At 42.9% G+C, this 18,574-nt stretch overlaps 1 protein-coding gene across 1 annotated transcript; it reads right to left on the bottom strand.

Moving 5' to 3' along the window:
• Positions 1-15,044: 15,044 nt before the first annotated feature.
• Positions 15,045-18,535, bottom strand: LOC106567917 (non-histone chromosomal protein HMG-14). Its single transcript, XM_014137806.2, has 6 exons — positions 18,290-18,535; positions 16,658-16,684; positions 16,444-16,473; positions 16,307-16,342; positions 16,113-16,220; positions 15,045-15,998 (listed from the first exon to the last, which is right to left on the bottom strand). Exons 1-6 carry the CDS (start codon positions 18,305-18,307, stop codon positions 15,951-15,953), a joined length of 267 nt encoding a protein of 88 aa, XP_013993281.1. The 5' UTR covers positions 18,308-18,535; the 3' UTR covers positions 15,045-15,950.
• Positions 18,536-18,574: the final 39 nt, after the last annotated feature.

Here is an 18,574-nt window from a genome sequence, read left to right as displayed (position 1 = left end):
ATGGAGTCTGTTTCTGACCGTTTGAGCAGACACATGCACATTTGTGGCCTGCTGGAGGTCATTTTGCAGGGCTCTGGCAGTGCACCTGCTCCTCCTTGCACAAAGGCGGAGGTAGCGGTCCTGCTGCTGGGTTGTTGCCCTCCTACGGCCTCCTCCACGTTTCCTGATGTACTGGCCTGTCTCCTGGTAGCGCCTCCATGCTCTGGACACTACGCTGACAGACACAGCAAACCTTCTTGCCACAGCTCGCATTGATGTGCCATCCTGGATGAGCTGCACTACCTGAGCCACTTGTGTGGGTTGTAGACTCCGTCTCATGCTACCACTATAGTGAAAGCTCCGCCAGCATTCAAAAGTGACCAAAACATCAGCCAGGAAGCATAGGAACTGAGAAGTGGTCTGTGGTCCCCACCTGCAGAACCACTCCTTTTATTGGGGGTGTCTTGCTAATTGCCTATAATTACCACCTGTTGTCTATTCCATTTGCACAACAGCATGTTAAATTTATTGTCAATCAGTGTTGCTTCCTAAGTGGACAGTTTGATTTCACAGAAGTGTGATTGACTTGGAGTTACATTGTGTTGTTTAAGTGTTCCCTTTATTTTTTTGAGCAGTGTAATTTTTAAACCTGCATATTTAGTTAATATTACGTGCTAAGATGAATTTATTTTAACTAGGGAAAATGTGTCACTTCTCTTGCAAACAGAGTCAGGGTATATGCAGCAGTTTGGGCCGCCTTGCTCGTTGCGAACTGTGTGAATACTATTTCTTCCTAACAAACACAGCCGACTTCGCCAAACGGGGATGATTTAACAAAAGCGCATTTGCGAAAAAAGCACAATCGTTGCACGACTGTACCTAAGTATAAACATCAATGCCTTTCTTAAAATCAATCAAGTATATATTTTTAAACCTGCATATTTAGCTAAATGAAATCCAGGTTAGCAGGCAATACTAACCGGGTGAAATTGTGTCATTTTGCGTTCATTGCACGCAGTCAGGGTATATGCAAAACTTTGGGTAATTTGTCAGAATTTTACGTAATTTTGACATAACACTGAAGGTTGTGCAATGTAACAGGAATAACTATTTGTTTTCGAGATGATAGTTTCCGGATTCGACCATATTAATGACCTAAAGGCTCGTGTTTCTGTGTGTTATTATGTTATAATTAAGTCTATGATTTGATAGAGCACTCTGACTGAGCGATGGTAGGCAGCAGCAGGCTTGTAAGCATTCATTCAAAATAGCACTTTCGTGCGTTTTGCCAGCAGCCCTTCGCAATGCATTGCGCTGTTTATGACTTCAAGCCTATCAACTCCCAAGATTAGGCTGGTGTAACCCATGTGAAATGGCTAGCTAGTTAGCCGGGTGCGCGCTAATAGCGTTTCAAACGTCACTCGCTCTGAGACTTGGAGTAGTTTTTTCCCTTCCTCTACATGGGCAACGCTGCTTCGAGGGTGGCTGTTGTCGATGTGTTCCTGGTTCGAGCCCAGGTAGGAGCGAGGAGAGGGACGGAAGCTATACTGTTACACTGGCAATACTAAAGTGTCTATATGAACATCCAATAGTCAAAGGTATATGAAATACAAATCGTATAGAGAGAAATAGTCCTATAATTCCTATAATAACTACAACCTAAAACATCTTACCTGGGAATATTGAAGACTCATGTTAAAAGGAACCATCAGCTTTCATATGTTCTCATTTTCTGAGCAAGAAACTTAAACGTTAGCTTTTTTACATGGCACATATTCCACTTTTACTTTCTTCTCCAAAACTTTGTTTTTGCATTATTTAAATCAAATTGAACATGTTTCATTATTTATTTGAGGCTAAATTGATTTTATTGATGTATTATATTAAGTTAAAATAAGTGTTCATTCACTATTGTTGTAATTGTCATTATTATAAATAAAACAAATCGGCCGATTAATCGGCATCGGCTTTTTTGGTCCTCCAATAATTGGTATCGGTATCGGCGTTGAAAAAAATCATAATCGGTCGACCTCTACTATCTACCAAGAGTTCTCATCTATATTATTCGTGGCTGTCTATTTACCACCACAGAACGAAGCTGGCACTAAGACCGCTCTCAACCAACTCTATAAGGCCATAAGCAAAGAAGAAAATGCTCACCCAGAAGCTGCTCCTAGTGGCTGGGGATTTTAATGCAGACAAACTTAAATCAGTTTTACCAAATTTTTACCAGCATGTCACATATAAAATATCCTAGACCACCTTTACTCCACACACAGAGATGCATACAAATCTCTCCTCCGCCCTCCATTTAGCAAATCTGACCATAATTATATCCTCCTGATTCCTGCTTACAAGCTAAAACTAAAAGCAAGAAGTACCAGTAACGCAGATGACGCGGATGCTACACTACAGGACTGTTTTGCTAGCACAGACTGGAATATGTTCCGGGATTCATCCAATGGCATTGAGGAGTACACCACCTCAGTCATCGGCTTCATCAATAAGTGCATCGACGACGTCATCCCCAGTGTCTGTACGTACATATCCCAAACAGAAGCCATGGATTACAGGCAACAGCCACATCAAGCTAAAGGCTAGAGCTGCCGCTTTCAAGGAGCAGGAGACTAATCCGGACGCTTATAAGAAATCCCCCCATGCCCTCAGATGAACCATCAAACAAGCAAAGCGTCAATACAGGATTAAGATTGAATCCTACTACACCGGCTCTGATGCTCATTGGATGTGGCAGGGCCTGAACACTATTACGGATTACAAAGGGAAACCCAGATGTGAGCTGCCCAGTGACGCAAGCCTACCAGATGTACGAGAGCACCAGCTGTTCTGGATGACTGTGTGATAGTGCTCTCGGTAGCCGATGTAAACAAAACCTTTAAACAGGTCAACATTCACAAAGCTGCAGGGCCAGACGGATCATCAGGAAGTGTACTCAAAGCATGCGCGGACAAACTGTCAAGTGTCTTCACTGACATTTTCAACCTCTCCCTGACCGAGTCTGTAATACCTACATGTTTCAAGCAGACCACCATAGTCCCTGTGCCCAAGGAAGCGAAGGTAACCTGCCTAAATGATTACCACACCATGGCACTCACGTTGGTAGCCATGAAGGGCTTTGAAAGGCTGGTCATGGCTCACATCAACAGCATCCTCCCGGACACCCTAGACCCACTCCAATTCTCATACCGCCCCAACAGATCCACTAATGACACAATCTCAATCGCAAGCCACACTGCCCTTTCTCACCTGGACAAAAGAACACCTATGTGAGAATGCTGTTCATTGACTACAGCTCAGCGTTCAACACCATAGTGCCCTGAAAGCTCATCACTAAGCTAAGGACTCTGGGAATAAACAACTCCCTCTGCAAATGGATCCTGGACTTCCTGACGGGCCATCCCCAGGTGGTAAGAGTAGGCAACAACACATCTGCCAAGCTGATCCTTAACACTGGGGCCCCTCAGGGGTGTGTACTTAGTCCCCTACTGTATTCTCTGTTCACCGATGACTGCGTGGCCAAACACGACTCCAACACCATCATTAAGTTTGCTGACGACACAACAGTGGTAGGCCTGATCACCGACAATGATGAGACGGCTTATAGGGAGGAGGTCAGAGAACTGGCAGTGTGGTGCCAGGACAACAACTTCTCCCTCAACGTGAGCAAGACAAAGGAGATGATTGTGGACTACAGGAAAAGGCGGGCCGAACAGGCCCCCATTAACATCGACGGGGCTGTAGTGGAGCGGGTCGAGAGTTTCAAGTTCCTTGGTGTCAACATCACCAACAAACTATCATGGTCCAAACATACCAAGACAGTCGTGAAGAGGGCACAACAAAACCTTTTCCCCCTCAGGAAACTGAAAAGATTTGGCATGGGTCCCCAGATCCTCAAATAATTCTACAGTTGCACCATTGAGAGCATCCTGACCGGTTGCATCACTGCCTGGTATAGCAACTGCTCGGCATCTGACCGTAAGGCGCTACTTAGGGTACTGTGTACGGCCCAGTACAGTCATGGCCAAAAGTTTTGAATGACACAAATATTAATTTTCACAAAGTCTGCTGGCTCAGTTTGTATGATGGCAATTTGCATACACTCCAGAATGTTATGAAGAGTGATCAGATGAATTGCAATCAATTGCAAAGTCCCTCTTTGCAATGCAAATGAACTGAATCCCCCCCCCCCCCAAAAAAAAACATTTCCACTGCATTTCAGCCCTGCCACAAAAGGACCAGCTGACATGTCAGTGACTCCCTCGTTAACACAGGTGTGAGTGTTGATGAGGACAAGGCTGGAGATCACTCTGTCATGCTGATTGAGTTCAAATAACAGACTGGAAGCTTCAAAAGGAGGGTGGTGCTTGGAATCATTGTTTTTCCTCTGTCAATCATGGTTACCTGCAAGGAAACACGTGCCGTCATCATTGTGTTTCACAAAAAGGGCTTCACAGGCAAGGATATTGCTGCCAGTAAGATTGCATCTAAATCAACCATTTATCGGATCATCAAGAACTTCAAGGAGAGCGGTTTAATTGTTGTGAAGAAGGCTTCAGGGCGCCCAAGAAAGTCCAGCAAGAACCAGGACCATCTCCTAAAGTTGATTCAGCTGCGGGATCGGGGCACCACCAGTACAGAGCTTGCTCAGGAATGGCAGCAGGCAGGTGTGAGTGCATCTGCACACACAGTGAGGCAAAGACTTTTGGAGGATGGCCTGGTGTCAAGAAGGGCAGCAAAGAAACCACTTCTCTCCAGGAAAAACATCAGGGACAGACTGATATTCTGCAAAAGGTACAGGTATTGGACTGCTGAGGACTGGGGTAAAGTCATTTTCTCTGATGAATCCCCTTTCCGATTGTTGTGGGGCGTCCGGAAAAAAGCTTGTCCGGAGAAGACAAGGTGCGCGCTACCATTAGTCCTGTGTCATGCCAACAGTAAAGCATCCTGAGAGCATTCATGTGTGGGGTTGCTTCTCAGCCAAGGGAGTGGGCTCACTCACAATTTTGACAAAGAACACAGCCATGAATAAAGAATGGTACCAACACATCCTCCGAGAGCAATTTCTCCCAACCATCCAGGAACAGTTTGGTGATGAACAATGCCTTTTCCAGCATGATGGAGCACCTTGCCATAAGGCAAAAGTGATAACTAAGTGCCTCGGGGAGCAAAACATAGATATTTTGGGTCTATGGCCAGGAAACTGCCCAGACCTTAATCCCATTGAGACCTTGTGGTCAATCCTCAAAAGGCGGGTGGACAAACAGAAACCCACAAATTCTGACAAACTCCAAGCATTGATTATGCATGAATGGGCTGCCATCAGTCAGGATGTGGCCCAGAAGTGATTTTACAGCATGCTGGGGCGAATTGCAGAGGTCTTGAAAAAGAAGGGTCAACACTGCAAATATTGATTCTTTGCGTCAACTTCATGTAATTGTCAATAAAAGCCTTTGACACTTATGAAATGCTTGTGATTTATACTTCAGTATTCCATAGTAACATCTGACAAAAATATCTAAAGACACTGAAGCAGCAAACTTTGTGAAAATTCATATTTGTGTCATTCTCAAAACTTTTGGCCACGACTGTACATCACTGGGGCCAAGCTTCCTGACATCCAGGACCTATACAATCAGCAGTGTCAGAGGAAAGACCATAAAATTGTCAGAGACTCCAGTCACCCAAGTTATAGACTTTTCTCTCTTCTACCGCACGGCAAGCGGTACCGGAGCACCAAGTCTAGGACCAAAAGGCTCCTCAACAGCTTCTACCCCCAAGCCATAAGACTGCTGAACAATGAATAAAATTTCCACTGGACAATTTACATTGCTGCCCCCCCCCCTTTTTGTACACTGCTGCTACTCGCTGTTTATTATCTATGCATAGTCACTTCACCCCCACCTACATGCCCCCTGTACATAGCCTCGTTATTGTTATTGTGTTACTTTATATTATTACTTTTTATTATAGTCTCCTTGGTAAATGTTTTCTTAACTCTTCTTGAGCTGCACTGTTGGTTAAGGGCTTGTAAGTAAGCATTTCACAGTAAAGTCTACACTTGTTGTATTCAGCGCATGTGACAAATAAAGTTTGATTTGGTTTGATGTGCATCCTGTTTCCATTGATCATCCTTGATGTTTCTACAACTTGATTTTGAGTCCACCTGTGGTAAATTCAATTGATTGAACATGATTTGGAAAGTCACACACCTGTCTATATAAGGTCCCACAGTTGACAGTGCATGTCAGAACAAAACCCAAGCCGTGAGGTCGAAGTAATTGTCTGTAGAACTCAGAGACAAGATTGTGTCGAGGCACAGATCTGGGGAAGGGTACCAACATTTTTTGCCGTTTTGAAGGACCCCAAGAAATCAGTGGCCTCCATCATTCTTATATGGAAGGAGTTTGGAACCACCAAGACTTTTCCTAGAGCTGGCCATCCGGCCAAACTGAGCAATCGTGAGAGAAGGGCCTTGGTCAGGGAGGTGACCAAGAACTCTATGGTCAATCTGACAGAGCTCAAGAGTTCCTCTGTGGAGATTGGAGAACCTTCCAGAAGGACAACCATCTCTGCAGGACTCAACCAATCAGGCCTTTATGGCAGAGTGGCCAGATGGAAGACACTCTTCAGTAAAAGGCACATGACAGCCCACTTGGAGTTTGGCAAAAGGCACCTAAAGGATTCTCAGACCATGAGAAACAAGATTCTCTGGTCTGATGAAACTAAGATTGAACTATTTGGCCTGAATGCCAAGTGTCACGTCTGGAGGAAACCTGGCACCATCCCTATGGTGAAACATGGTGGTGGCAGCATCATGCTGTGGGGAGGTTTTTTAATGGCAGGGACTGGGAGACTAGTCAGGATCGAGGCAAAGATTAACGGAGCAAAGTACAGAGAGATCCTTAATGAAAACCTAATCCAGAGCGCTCAAGACCTTAGACTGGGGCGAAGGTTCACCTTCCAACAGAACAACGACCCTAAGCACACAGCCAAGGCAACGCAGGAGTGGCTTCGGGACAAGTCTGAATGTCCTTGAGTGGCCCAGCCAGAGCCAAGACTTGAACCCAATCTAATATCTCTGGAGAGACGTGTAAATAGCTGAGCAGCAACACTCCCCATCCAACCTGACAGAGCTTGAGAGGATCTGCAGAGAAGAATGGGAAAAACTCCCCAAATACAGGTGTGCCAAGCGTGTAGTGTCATACCCAAGAAGACTCGAGGCTGTAATCTCTGCCAAAGGTGCTTCAACAAACTACTGAGTAAAGGGTCTGAATACTTACGTAGATGTGATATTTCAGTTGTTGTTTTATTATTAATACATTTGCAATCATTTCTACAAATCTGTTTGCTTTGTCATTAAGGGGTATTGTGTGTAGATTAAATAATTTTATCAATTTTAGAATAAGGCTGTAACCTAACAATGTTGAAAAAGTGAAGGGGTCTGAATACTTTCCGAAGGCACTGTATAAGCACAATTGAAATTAGGATTACACTGAAAGTAACCTAAGGATTACTTAAATTACTCAGCTGCCTGATCAATCCCTCAACCCAGTGTGCTGGGTTGTTTTAACCCAGCAATATAGACTAATTTACCAGCAGCTGGGTCAAGCGCTTAACCCAATGGGCATGGTGTTTGACCAATATTGACCCAGCGTAACAAATTCATTTTGGAAAAATAATATGAATTGCCATATTAGGCATAACTCAATTTCTACCTTTTTAAGATACCAAAATAAAATGTTTTCAGTATCCTGTTTTTGTTTTGTTTTTCGTACCGTTTCAGTGCATGCATTTAACCACCTTTGGACGAAGAACTTCCACAGGGCTGCCATCTCCAAAGTTCATTCAAAAAGGCTATAATTCTGAACTGGGTTTGATTTAGTTTTTGTTTAAATTATTACAATTTTGTTAATCTTTTAAACTTTGATTGGTAGAAATATATTGCTCAGTTATCATTTGGCACATCTAAACATCCTAAGGTCAATAGCCCCATAGTATTCACATTTCTCTCATGTAAATTGTGTAGCTACATAAAAATATTAAATGAGCAATTTATTTGGGAAATATCCATAATTTTCTCTTTCCTTCATTACCATGCTGTTGATTTCACGTTGTATTACATTTAATTTTATCTAAAACATTGAATACGTTTAATATATTTACTACATTTAGTATGTTTAGTCTTTACTCTGAGAAGTAAGTTCATTTAAATTTTATATTTGGTTTATGTGATGCAACATTTCAATGTTATTAACACACAGTAGGTAAAAAGCTGATCTAATTTACATATTCATACTGAGTTTGCTGCAAATTGTCAGCAAACAGAATGTTCGCCACAAGTTTCCCAGAATAGTTTGCTAGAAGTTCACAAGTTGCCGCAAATGTACTGCAAGTTTTGCTAAAAACTCATTTGCATGTGAACATGAGCTTGCCGCAAATTTTACATCAACAGTTTTCCACAACTCATTTGCATGTGGAAATTTGAGTGTGACGCAAATTTGCAACAAATTGGCCAAAGGTTTTCCACAACTGTTTGCCAGAAGCATTAATTTACTTAGATTTGTGTGTATTAGGTAGTTGTTATGGAATTGTTAGATGACATGTTAGATATTGCTGCAGTCATAACTAAAAGCACAAACATTTCGCTACACTCGCAATAACATCTGTATGTGACCAATAAAATTTGATTTTGATAAAAAAAAATTGGTAAGGATTCTCTGCCAAAACAGTACACAGACACTCACCCTTCTAGATAACTTGAAACAGTCTAACCAGATCTGTGTCTTCAAGTCACCCAGGCTAGCATCATTAGCCTGGTGTTGGTTTGACGCTGGATTTTTTTAACCTTTATTTAACTAGGCAAGTCAGTTAAGAACAAATTCTTATTTTCAATGACAGCCTAGGAACAGTGGGTTGTTCAGGGGCAGAATAGATGTTTTATTTTAATTTCCCTTGTCAGCTCGGGGATTCGAACTTGCAAACTTTCGGTTACTAGTCCAACGCTATAACCACTAGGCTACCTGCCGCCCCTATAGCCTATCTCTGGGGCTGTCAAATTACAATGTAAATAGTACAATATTTTCATGTTGCACATTCTTTAGTTCTCATTAAATGCTTTTAATACACTGCTCAAAAAAATAAAGGGAACACTTAAACAACACAATGTAACTCCAAGTCAATCACACTTCTGTGAAATCAAACTGTCCACTTTTTTTTTTTTTTTTTTTTCCAAGATGGCGTAGCAGTTCAGACGTCCTCTACCCTCCTCTTGTCGTGTCCCGTGTATATATATATTTACATATATATATTTTTTTCTTCACTTATCTTTTTATATATATATTTTTTAATTCTAAAAACTCAACCTCAAAGCACTCTCCTGCAACCCGCCTCACCAATTTAAAAAAGAAAGTATTATTTACCTCATCTGAATTCCACAACAGAAGCTAGCAAGTGTTTAGCCATTTTCACTGGCTAACGTTGAAGTTCAGCTAGCCACGGTTAGCTGTCCTCAGCTATCCATTAGCTCGAAAAGCTATCGCCAGTTTTTGTACAGCGCGACTCAGACCAGAGCATACCGGACCTATTCTCTCTCCTTTCCCCGATTTCTACCGCAGGCTCTGGACATTTACACCTGGATCTTGCAGCTAACTAGCTGCTACCTGAGTGACTATTGGCAACGTCGGTCACGGAATTAACACACATTATTACGGAGCTAGCCAGCTAGCCAGCTGAAGAGTTCCGTCAGCCACTCCTGGGCTATTCCTGAGCTAGCCAGCTGAAGTGTCTCCTGGGCTACAACTCACCTATCCTGACCCGTTTTACTGCCGATGCGGAGCCCCATCGGGTCTTCACGACTGGACCACCGACGTTATCTGCCCGAGGGAGTTATCCAACTGGCCCCTCCGTCGCGACGTAACCTGATCGCCCATCTGCGGCCTGCTAATCGTTAGCTGTCTTTTCGGCTGCGATCTGAATAGGTCTATCGGACACTTTTCTTGGGCCACTATAACTAACTATTTTGCCAACTTGGACTGGTCCCCCTTCCACACGGAACCCCACTAACCCACAGACGGAAACGCACGAGGTGGCTAAAAACAGACCTCCCTCCCATCTTCCACCAGCTTGCTACCTATGGCCCGGCTAGCTGTCTGAATCTCACTGGACCCTTTGATCACTCGGCTAAGCATGCCTCTCCTTAATGTCAATATGCCTTCTCCATTGCTGTTCTGGTTAGTGTTTATTGGCTTATTTCACTGTAGAGCCTCTAGCCCTGCTCATTATACCTTATCCAACCTCTCAGTTCCTCCACCCACACATGCTATGACATCTTCTGGTTTCAATGATGTTTCTAGAGACAATATCTCTCTCATAATCATACATTATACCTTGAAGCTATTTTATCGCCCCCAGAAACCTGCTCCTTTTTCTCTCTATTCTGGACGTCACAGACGACCAATTCTTATAGCTTTTAGCCGTACCCTCATACTTATTCTTCTCTGCTCCTCTGGGGATGTAGAGGTGAATCCAGGCCCTGCAGTGCCTGGCTCCACTCCTACTCCCCAGGCGCTCTCTTTTGATGACTTCTGTAACCGTAATAACCTTGGTTTCATGCATGTTAACATTAGAAGCCTCCTCCCTAAGTTTGTTTTATTCACTGCTTTAGCACACTCTGCCAACCCGGATGTCCTAGCTGTGTCTGAATCTTGGCTTAGGAAGTCCACCAAAAACTCTGAAATCTTCATCCCTAACTACAACGTTTTCAGACAAGATAGAACGACCAAAGGGGGCGGTGTTGCAATCTACTGCAGAGATAGCCTGCAGAGTTCTGTCCTGCTATCCAGGTCTGTACCCAAACAATTTGAACTTCTACTTTTAAAAATCCACCTCTCCAAAAACAAGTCTCTCACCGTTGCCGCCTGCTATAGACCCCCCTCAGCCCCTAGTTGTGCTCTGGACACCATATGTGAACTGATTGCCCCCCATCTATCTTCAGAGCTCGTGCTACTAGGTGACCTAAACTGGGACATGCTTAACACCCCAGCCATCCTACAATCCAAGCTTGATGCCCTCAATCTCACACAAATTATTAATGAACCCACCAGGTACAACCCCAAAGCCGCAAACACTGGCACCCTCATAGATATCATCCTAACCAACGTGCCCTCTAAATACACCTCTGCTGTTTTCAACCAAGATCTCAGCGATCACTGCCTCATTGCCTGCACCCGTAATGGGTCAGCGGTCAAACGACCTCCACTCATCACTGTCAAACGCTCCCTGAAACATTTCAACGAGCAAGCCTTTCTATTCGACCTGGCCCTGGTATCCTGGAAGGATATTGACCTCATCCCGTCAGTAGAGGATGCCTGGTTATTTTTTTTAAATGCCTTCCTCTCCATCTTAAATAAGCATGCCCCTTTCAAGAAATGTAGAACCAGGAACAGATATAGCCCTTGGTTCTCCCCAGACCTGACTGCCCTTAACCAACACAAAAATATCCTGTGGCGTTCTGCATTAGCATCGAACTGCCCCCGCGATATGCAACTTTTTAGGGAAGTTAGAAACCAATACACACAGGCAGTTAGAAACGCCAAGGCTAGCTTTTTCAAACAGAAATTCGCTTCGTGCAACTCCAACTCTAAAAAGTTCTGGGACATTGTAAAGTCCATGGAGAATAAGAATACCTCCTCCCAACTGCCCACTGCACTGAGGATAGGAAACTCTGTCACCACCGATAAGCCCACTATAATTGAGAATTTCAATAAGCATTTTTCTACGGCTGGCCATGCTTTCCACCTAACTACCCCTACTGCATTCAACAGCACTGCACCCCCCACAGCTACTCGCCCAAGCCTCCCCCATTTCTCCTTCTCCCAAATCCATTCAGCTGATGTTCTGAAAGAGCTGCAAAATCTGGACCCCTACAAATCAGCTGGGCTTGACAATCTGGACCCTTTCTTTCTAAAATTATCTGCCGAAATTATTGCAACCCCTATTACTAGCCTGTTCAACCTCTCTTTCGTGTCGTCTGAGATTCCCATAGATTGGAAAGCAGCTGCTGTCATCCCCCTCTTCAAAGGAGGTGACACTCTTGACCCAAATTGCTACAGACCTATATCCATCCTACCCTGCCTTTCTAAGGTCTTCGAAAGCCAAGTCAACAAACAGATTACCGACCATTTCGAATCCCACCGCACCCTCTCCGCTATGCAATCTGGTTTCAGAGCTGGTCATGGGTGCACCTCAGCCACGCTCAAGGTCCTAAACGACATCGTAACCGCCATCGATAAGAAACAATACTGTGCTGCCGTATTCATTGACCTGGCCAAAGCTTTTGACTCTGTTAATCACCACATCCTCATCGGCAGACTCAGTAGCCTTGGTTTCTCAAACGATTGTGTCGCCTGGTTCACCAACTACTTCTCTGACAGAGTTCAGTGTGTCAAATCGGAGGGCCTACTGTCTGGACCTCTGGCAGTCTCTATGGGGGTACCACAGGGTTCAATTCTTGGGCCAAATCTTTTCTCTGTATACATAAATGATGTCGCTCTTGCTGCTGGTGAATCTCTGATCCACCTCTACACAGACGACACCATTCTGTACACTTCTGGCCCTTCTTTGGACACTGTGTTAACAACCCTCCAGACGAGCTTCAATGCCATTCAACTCTCCTTCCGTGGTCTCCAACTGCTCCTAAACACAAGTAAAACTAAATGCATGCTCTTCAACCGATCGCTGCCTGCACCTGCCCGCCTGTCCAGCATCACTTCTCTGGACGGTTCTAACTTAGAATTTGTGGACAACTACAAATACCTAGGTGTCTGGTTAGAATGTAAACTCTCCTTCCAGACTCACATCAATCATCTCCAATCCAAAGTGAAATCTCGAATTGGCTTCCTATTTCGCAACAAAGCATCCTTCACTCATGCTGCCAAACATACCCTCGTAAAACTGACCATCCTACCAATCCTCGACTTCGGCGATGTCATTTACAAAATAGCTTCCAATACCCTACTCAACAAGCTGGATGCAGTCTATCACAGTGCCATCCGTTTTGTCACCAAAGCCCCATATACTACCCACCACTGCGACCTGTACGCTCTCGTTGGCTGGCCTTCGCTTCATAATCGTCGCCAAACACATTGGCTCCAGGTCATCTACAAGACCCTGCTAGGTAAAGTCCCCCCTTATCTCCGCTCACTGGTCACCATAGCAGCACCCACCTGTAGCACGCGCTCCAGCAGGTATATCTCTCTGGTCACCCCTAAAGCCAACTCCTCCTTTGGTCGTCTCTCCTTCCAGTTCTCTGCTGCCAATGACTGGAACGAACTACAAAAATCTCTGAAACTGGAAACACTTATCTCCCTCACTAGCTTTAAGCACCAGCTGTCAGAGCAGCTCACAGATCACTGCACCTGTACATAGCCCATCTATAATTTAGCCCAAACTACTACCTCTTCCCCTACTGTATTTATTTATTATATTTATTTTGCTCCTTTGCACCATATTATTTATATTTTAACTTTGAACTTTCTTCAAACTACAAATCTACCACTCCAGTGTTTTACTTGCTATAGTTTATTTACTTTGCCACCATGGCCTTTTTTGCCTTTACCTCCCTTATCTCACATAATTTGCTCACATTGTATATAGTCTTATTTTTTTCTACTGCATCATTGATTGTACGTTGTTTTACTCCATGTGTAACTCTGTGTTTTTGTATGTTGTCGAACTGCTTTGCTTTATCTTGGCCAGGTCGCAATTGTAAATGAGAACTTGTTCTCAACTTGCCTACCTGGTTAAATAAAGGTGAAATAAAATAAATAAAAATAAATGGTGTGGGGTGGCATTTCTTTGGGGGGCCGCACAGCCCTCCATGTGCTCGCCAGAGGTAGCCTGACTGCCATTAAGTACCGAGATGTGATCCTTAGACCCCTTGTGAGACCATATGCTGGTGCGGTTGGCCCTGGGTTCCTCCTAATGCAAGACAATGCTAGACCTCATGTGTCAGCAGTTCCTGCAAGAGGAAGGCATTGATGCTATGGACTGGCCCGCCCGTTCCCCAGACCTGAATCCAATTGAACACATCTGGGACATCATGTCTCGCTCCATCCACCAACGCCACGTTGCACCACAGACTGTCCAGGAGTTGGCGGATGCTTTAGTCCAGGTCTGGGAGGAGATCCCTCAGGAGACCATCCGCCACCTCATCAGGAGCATGCCCAGGCGTTGTAGGGAGGTCATACAGGCACGTGGAGGCCACACACACTACTGAGCCTCATTTTGACTTGTTTTAAGGACATTACATCAAAGTTGGATCAGCCTGTAGTGTGGTTTTCCACTTTAATTTTGAGTGTGACTCCAAATCCAGACCTCCATGGGTTGATAAATTGGATTTCCATTGATTATTTTTGTGTGATTTTGTTGTCAGCACATTCAACTATGTAAAGAAAAAAGTATTTAATAAGATGATTTCTTTCATTCAGATCTAGGATGTGTTGTTTAAGTGTTCCCTTTATTTTTTGAGCAGTATATTTAATTATACATTTCTACTTGGTTTCTTGTCATTGAAATGTGGAGCTATTGACAATTTACTGATGGTCCCTTACATAGCGATATCAAATGTCAAACCAAAGTGCAGCTGCGCTCCAAATGTATGATTACTTGGGTGCTGCTGTGGACAGGATTGAAATGAACCCAACCCAGGGAAGACTAACAGTAACCTTCATTCCATTTTGGACAAGACTGACTTGATTACAAAAACTGTACTATTCAAGTGGTAGTCAATTTTGACACTAGAAAGTTGACTCGGATGCCACAAAGGCCACTTTCAAAACTAGACATTTCTTTAGTGGCAGATGCTCTTTAAATGTATTTGTTATTATTCACATCGAGGACAGATACTAGCTGTTGCCAGTCTCAGAACTGACATGTTTGTCTTTAGCTAATGCATTTGTGGACAATCATAGCTAAAATACTGTAGTATTTACATGATTGTTTGGATTCACACATCACTATTTGTCACACAATGAGAAGAGAGCAAACGATTACAACCACATTTTTATTGGTTTGTTTATACCAATCATGACACAGATACATCTATAAACAAAGAATACAAGAACTGTACACTTGATACTTAAAACCCACATGAATATTGCTGGTTTGTGTATTTGACAGCTCAAGTGGATGTACAGTTTCTCAGCATCAAAAGGAACCATAGTCAACAGTATGTTTCACACTTATGTCATTAGCTTGGCTAAGAACACAGAATTTCATTTACAATGTACCATTACACACTGCATATAGAAAGTTTGAAACCCCTTTTAAACAGCAGCTGTACACATTTATTGCAATGCTATCACAGAACAGAGACAAAACCAATTACACGCAATGCACAGGCCTGATAGGGAGGAACTCCAGTGCTAGGGAATAGGTTTATTAAGCAGAATGGTTAATAAAAAAAATGCCATGAGTACAATAGTTAACATATGGAAAACAGCTTACAACATTCTAAAACATTTCTCATTATAAACAATAAAACTGTGTTGCCCCTTGAGTAATTCATCCCCACCACACAGGTTACAAATACCGTCCCTCATATAGCCTATGGAATGTTAGTCTCTCAGGCAAGCTCTCTGTTTTGACCGGATCCTGTAAACAACGTGCTTGCATGTTCTTGATGCAGCAACCTGGCCCATTCCCACCCCTTCCCCACGGCAAAAATAAAAACCTTTGACATTTACAATAACCGTAATTGTTCCGGAGATGTAAAAATGTGGGATGTAATGAAATCCGTCTCCAAATGTATTTTTTGTTTCATAAAAAAATGTGTTTCTACAATCAAACTACTAAAAAAACTTGCATTTAGAAAATAGTCAATAAAAATATTCCCCTGAATTGTACAAGAAAAAGAGGAATAGGGAGCAGTGATAAAAGATGTGGTTCGAGAGATGTTATTCTGCCGCATCTTCTTTCTGTTCAGGTTCTTCTGTGGCTGGTTCCTGAAAATCAAACGTATCATAAATAAAATAAATTGAGAGCACCATATCATCAATTGGATTGGTTTCTCATTTATCTTTAAGAGAAAATACCTACATATCCCATCAGCCCCTTACCTCTTCCTCAGCTTTGGCTTCTCCATTCTCTGCAGGCACCTCCTTCTCCTCAGGTGCAGCCTTCTTCACCTCCTTAGCCTTCTTGGGCTTAGGTACTGCCTTCTCCTTCTGTATACACAATACCTTAAGTCCTTAACTGCACTTAATTTACTATTAAATGTACATTTCACATGGTTATGTCAGCACTTCCTCACCTTTGGCTTGGGCTCTGCCTTTGGAGGGGCTGGTTTCTGCAATAAAAAGTATTTTAGCATGTGATTCTTAGCTGAAATTGTCTGTTTTTGGGTGCATCTTAAATGTAAGTGTCTACAAAGGTGTGTAATATACTCACGTTTACCAATCTCTCAGATCTCCTCTTGGGCTGCAAAATATTTCAAAGAAAATACCAATTGTTTAATAAGAATGGGAGCAGATTTTGACAACATGATTGATGCTGACCCCTGGTGGCAAAGCAATGGAATTGTACTCTGAACATTTAAACACTTAAAGAACCAGCGCCTTGATAACATACAAATAAAATATTATTTGAGTAATACATTACTCACCTCTGCTGCCTCAGCATCAGCGTTTGCCTGTGATAAAAGGAGAGACGAATATTAGTGACAACTCAGCAGGACAACTGTTAGGTGGGTGTTACTGGGGGAGGGGCAGTTTAAATGCCATTAGTATTAGAGAAATTGTATATCATCTACCTCACTTGCTTTGGCAATGTTAACATATACTTCCCATGCCAATAAACCCCCTTGAATTGAAATTGTGTAATCAAAAGTGGGCCTAAGGAGGCAATAGTGTGATGGTCACAGTCATATATCTGCTTGTTTGTTCCACTTACATCATCCATAAACTACCTAATACAAATACAGTACATGTCAACTTGCTTCAGTCATTTAAGTAATGTACCAATTGACTTGTCAATGATTATTACCTTGGTAAGAACTCAATTGCGTGCCCCATGTCTCCTTAAACACCATTGGATGGAAAAAGCCCTTCTGACCTTTTCCTCCAATGGGTTTTGAGAAGGAGACCGGACGCGAGGAGTATGCAGTTGACATTTTCTCCATGCTGCTTGTGCTCACTACAGAGGGGAATACCGACTCCTCCTCCCAGCGCATTCATTCGTGATAAATGGACATTTGCCAAGCAACATGACTGTCCTCTTCGCAGACCAGCCCGTCTACTTTGCGTTCCCGCCATTCATTCGAATTTCGAACTCTCCGAGATCCTCAGCGACTCTCAATGGTTACAGAATCTACTAAAATCCCCAGCAACAAGAGCGGCGCTGTGATGTCGACGAATCGCCATTGCATAACTCAGAATTGTCTCGAGCCAACAAAATGAAGGGCACACGAAAATAAAATCAAACCACACAAGCAAACATTCTACACGATGCCGAATGGCATGCGTGAACATAAGCAGATTACGTTGTAACTATGAATTTTGATATTACAAAGCAAGAAACGTCGTAAATGTTTGTCTTCCTCACAAGGGCAGCCATGACACACGACTTTGTGCCCTTTTTGAAGAACCCTAGAAGCAGTCTTCTGCATGTGCATACCATACCGCCCACCGAGCGTTGGACATATATCCCAACAAATTAAGTTATTTGAATGATATTGCACTGTCAAAAGGATACACGGAATGCAATTAAAATTCAATGGTATTATACAATAAGTGTAGTCCTATTTGCCTAAAAAAAAAGATTGATGTCACCAACTTTATTTCTGCCGAATGGCCATCTCACGACATAGCTAACCCCCTACACCTCTTTGTCTGGCTTTAAGTAAATGTCATTTAAACAACCACCATTGGGGGGGGGGGGGGGGAAATTATTATTATTTTTTTTTTTAAGTGCCAAATCCACTCCAATTTACAAGACTGGATAAGGTAAATATAAAGTACCAAGTATTTAACCAGTCTTAATTTCCGAAGAGTAAAATGACAGCGTAAAAAAGATAAGACGAAGAAAACCCGCCACTTCGCAAATCAAAACAAGAGTGATACATTTTAAAACTCCTGACTGCACACAACAGCAGTGTAACAATGTTGCAGCGAAGTGGACCAAAACAACTTGCATTTGCGGCTACATTTCAACAATTGTACGTGCAAAAAGAAATGCATTTCATGCAATTATGTTTTTATCTATCAAATGACAATCAATACAAAAATATTGTACTTACTTTGCTCCTTTTAGGCATGGCTGTTTTGCGTATTTGTTAAAAGAAAAAAAAGAGGGCAATGTTCCAAAACGGAGCAAGAAAAATACTGTTCGGTATAAGATTCAAACAGTACGTTCTATTACAGCGTAGCGAGACGTTAATGTTCCATTGGAACAAAACTAGCTCAAACCGGATTGGATTCCACCCCCCTTATTCAATTCATTACAGCGCTAACCTGACGGACAAGACACTCTCCGCCCCTGGCCGTTGATTGGCTTTAGGAGTCGTCAACACATTTTCAAATCA

This window comes from Salmo salar, chromosome ssa13 (genome assembly GCF_905237065.1).
Source record: "Salmo salar chromosome ssa13, Ssal_v3.1, whole genome shotgun sequence".
Taxonomy (NCBI): Eukaryota; Metazoa; Chordata; class Actinopteri; order Salmoniformes; family Salmonidae; genus Salmo; species Salmo salar.
The sequence above is the reverse complement of the archived record's forward strand: the minus strand, read 5'-3'. Positions and strand labels throughout refer to the sequence as shown.

Bases quoted from the DNA above. Each gene is read 5' to 3' on its own strand.
- LOC106567917 (XM_014137806.2), bottom strand. The intron at 16,221-16,306 runs GTGAGGAAGTGC...TTGTGTATACAG, and splicing joins AGGCAGAGCCCAAGCCAAAG to AAGGAGAAGGCAGTACCTAA. The intron at 15,999-16,112 runs GTAAGGGGCTGA...TTTGATTTTCAG, and splicing joins AAGCCAAAGCTGAGGAAGAG to GAACCAGCCACAGAAGAACC.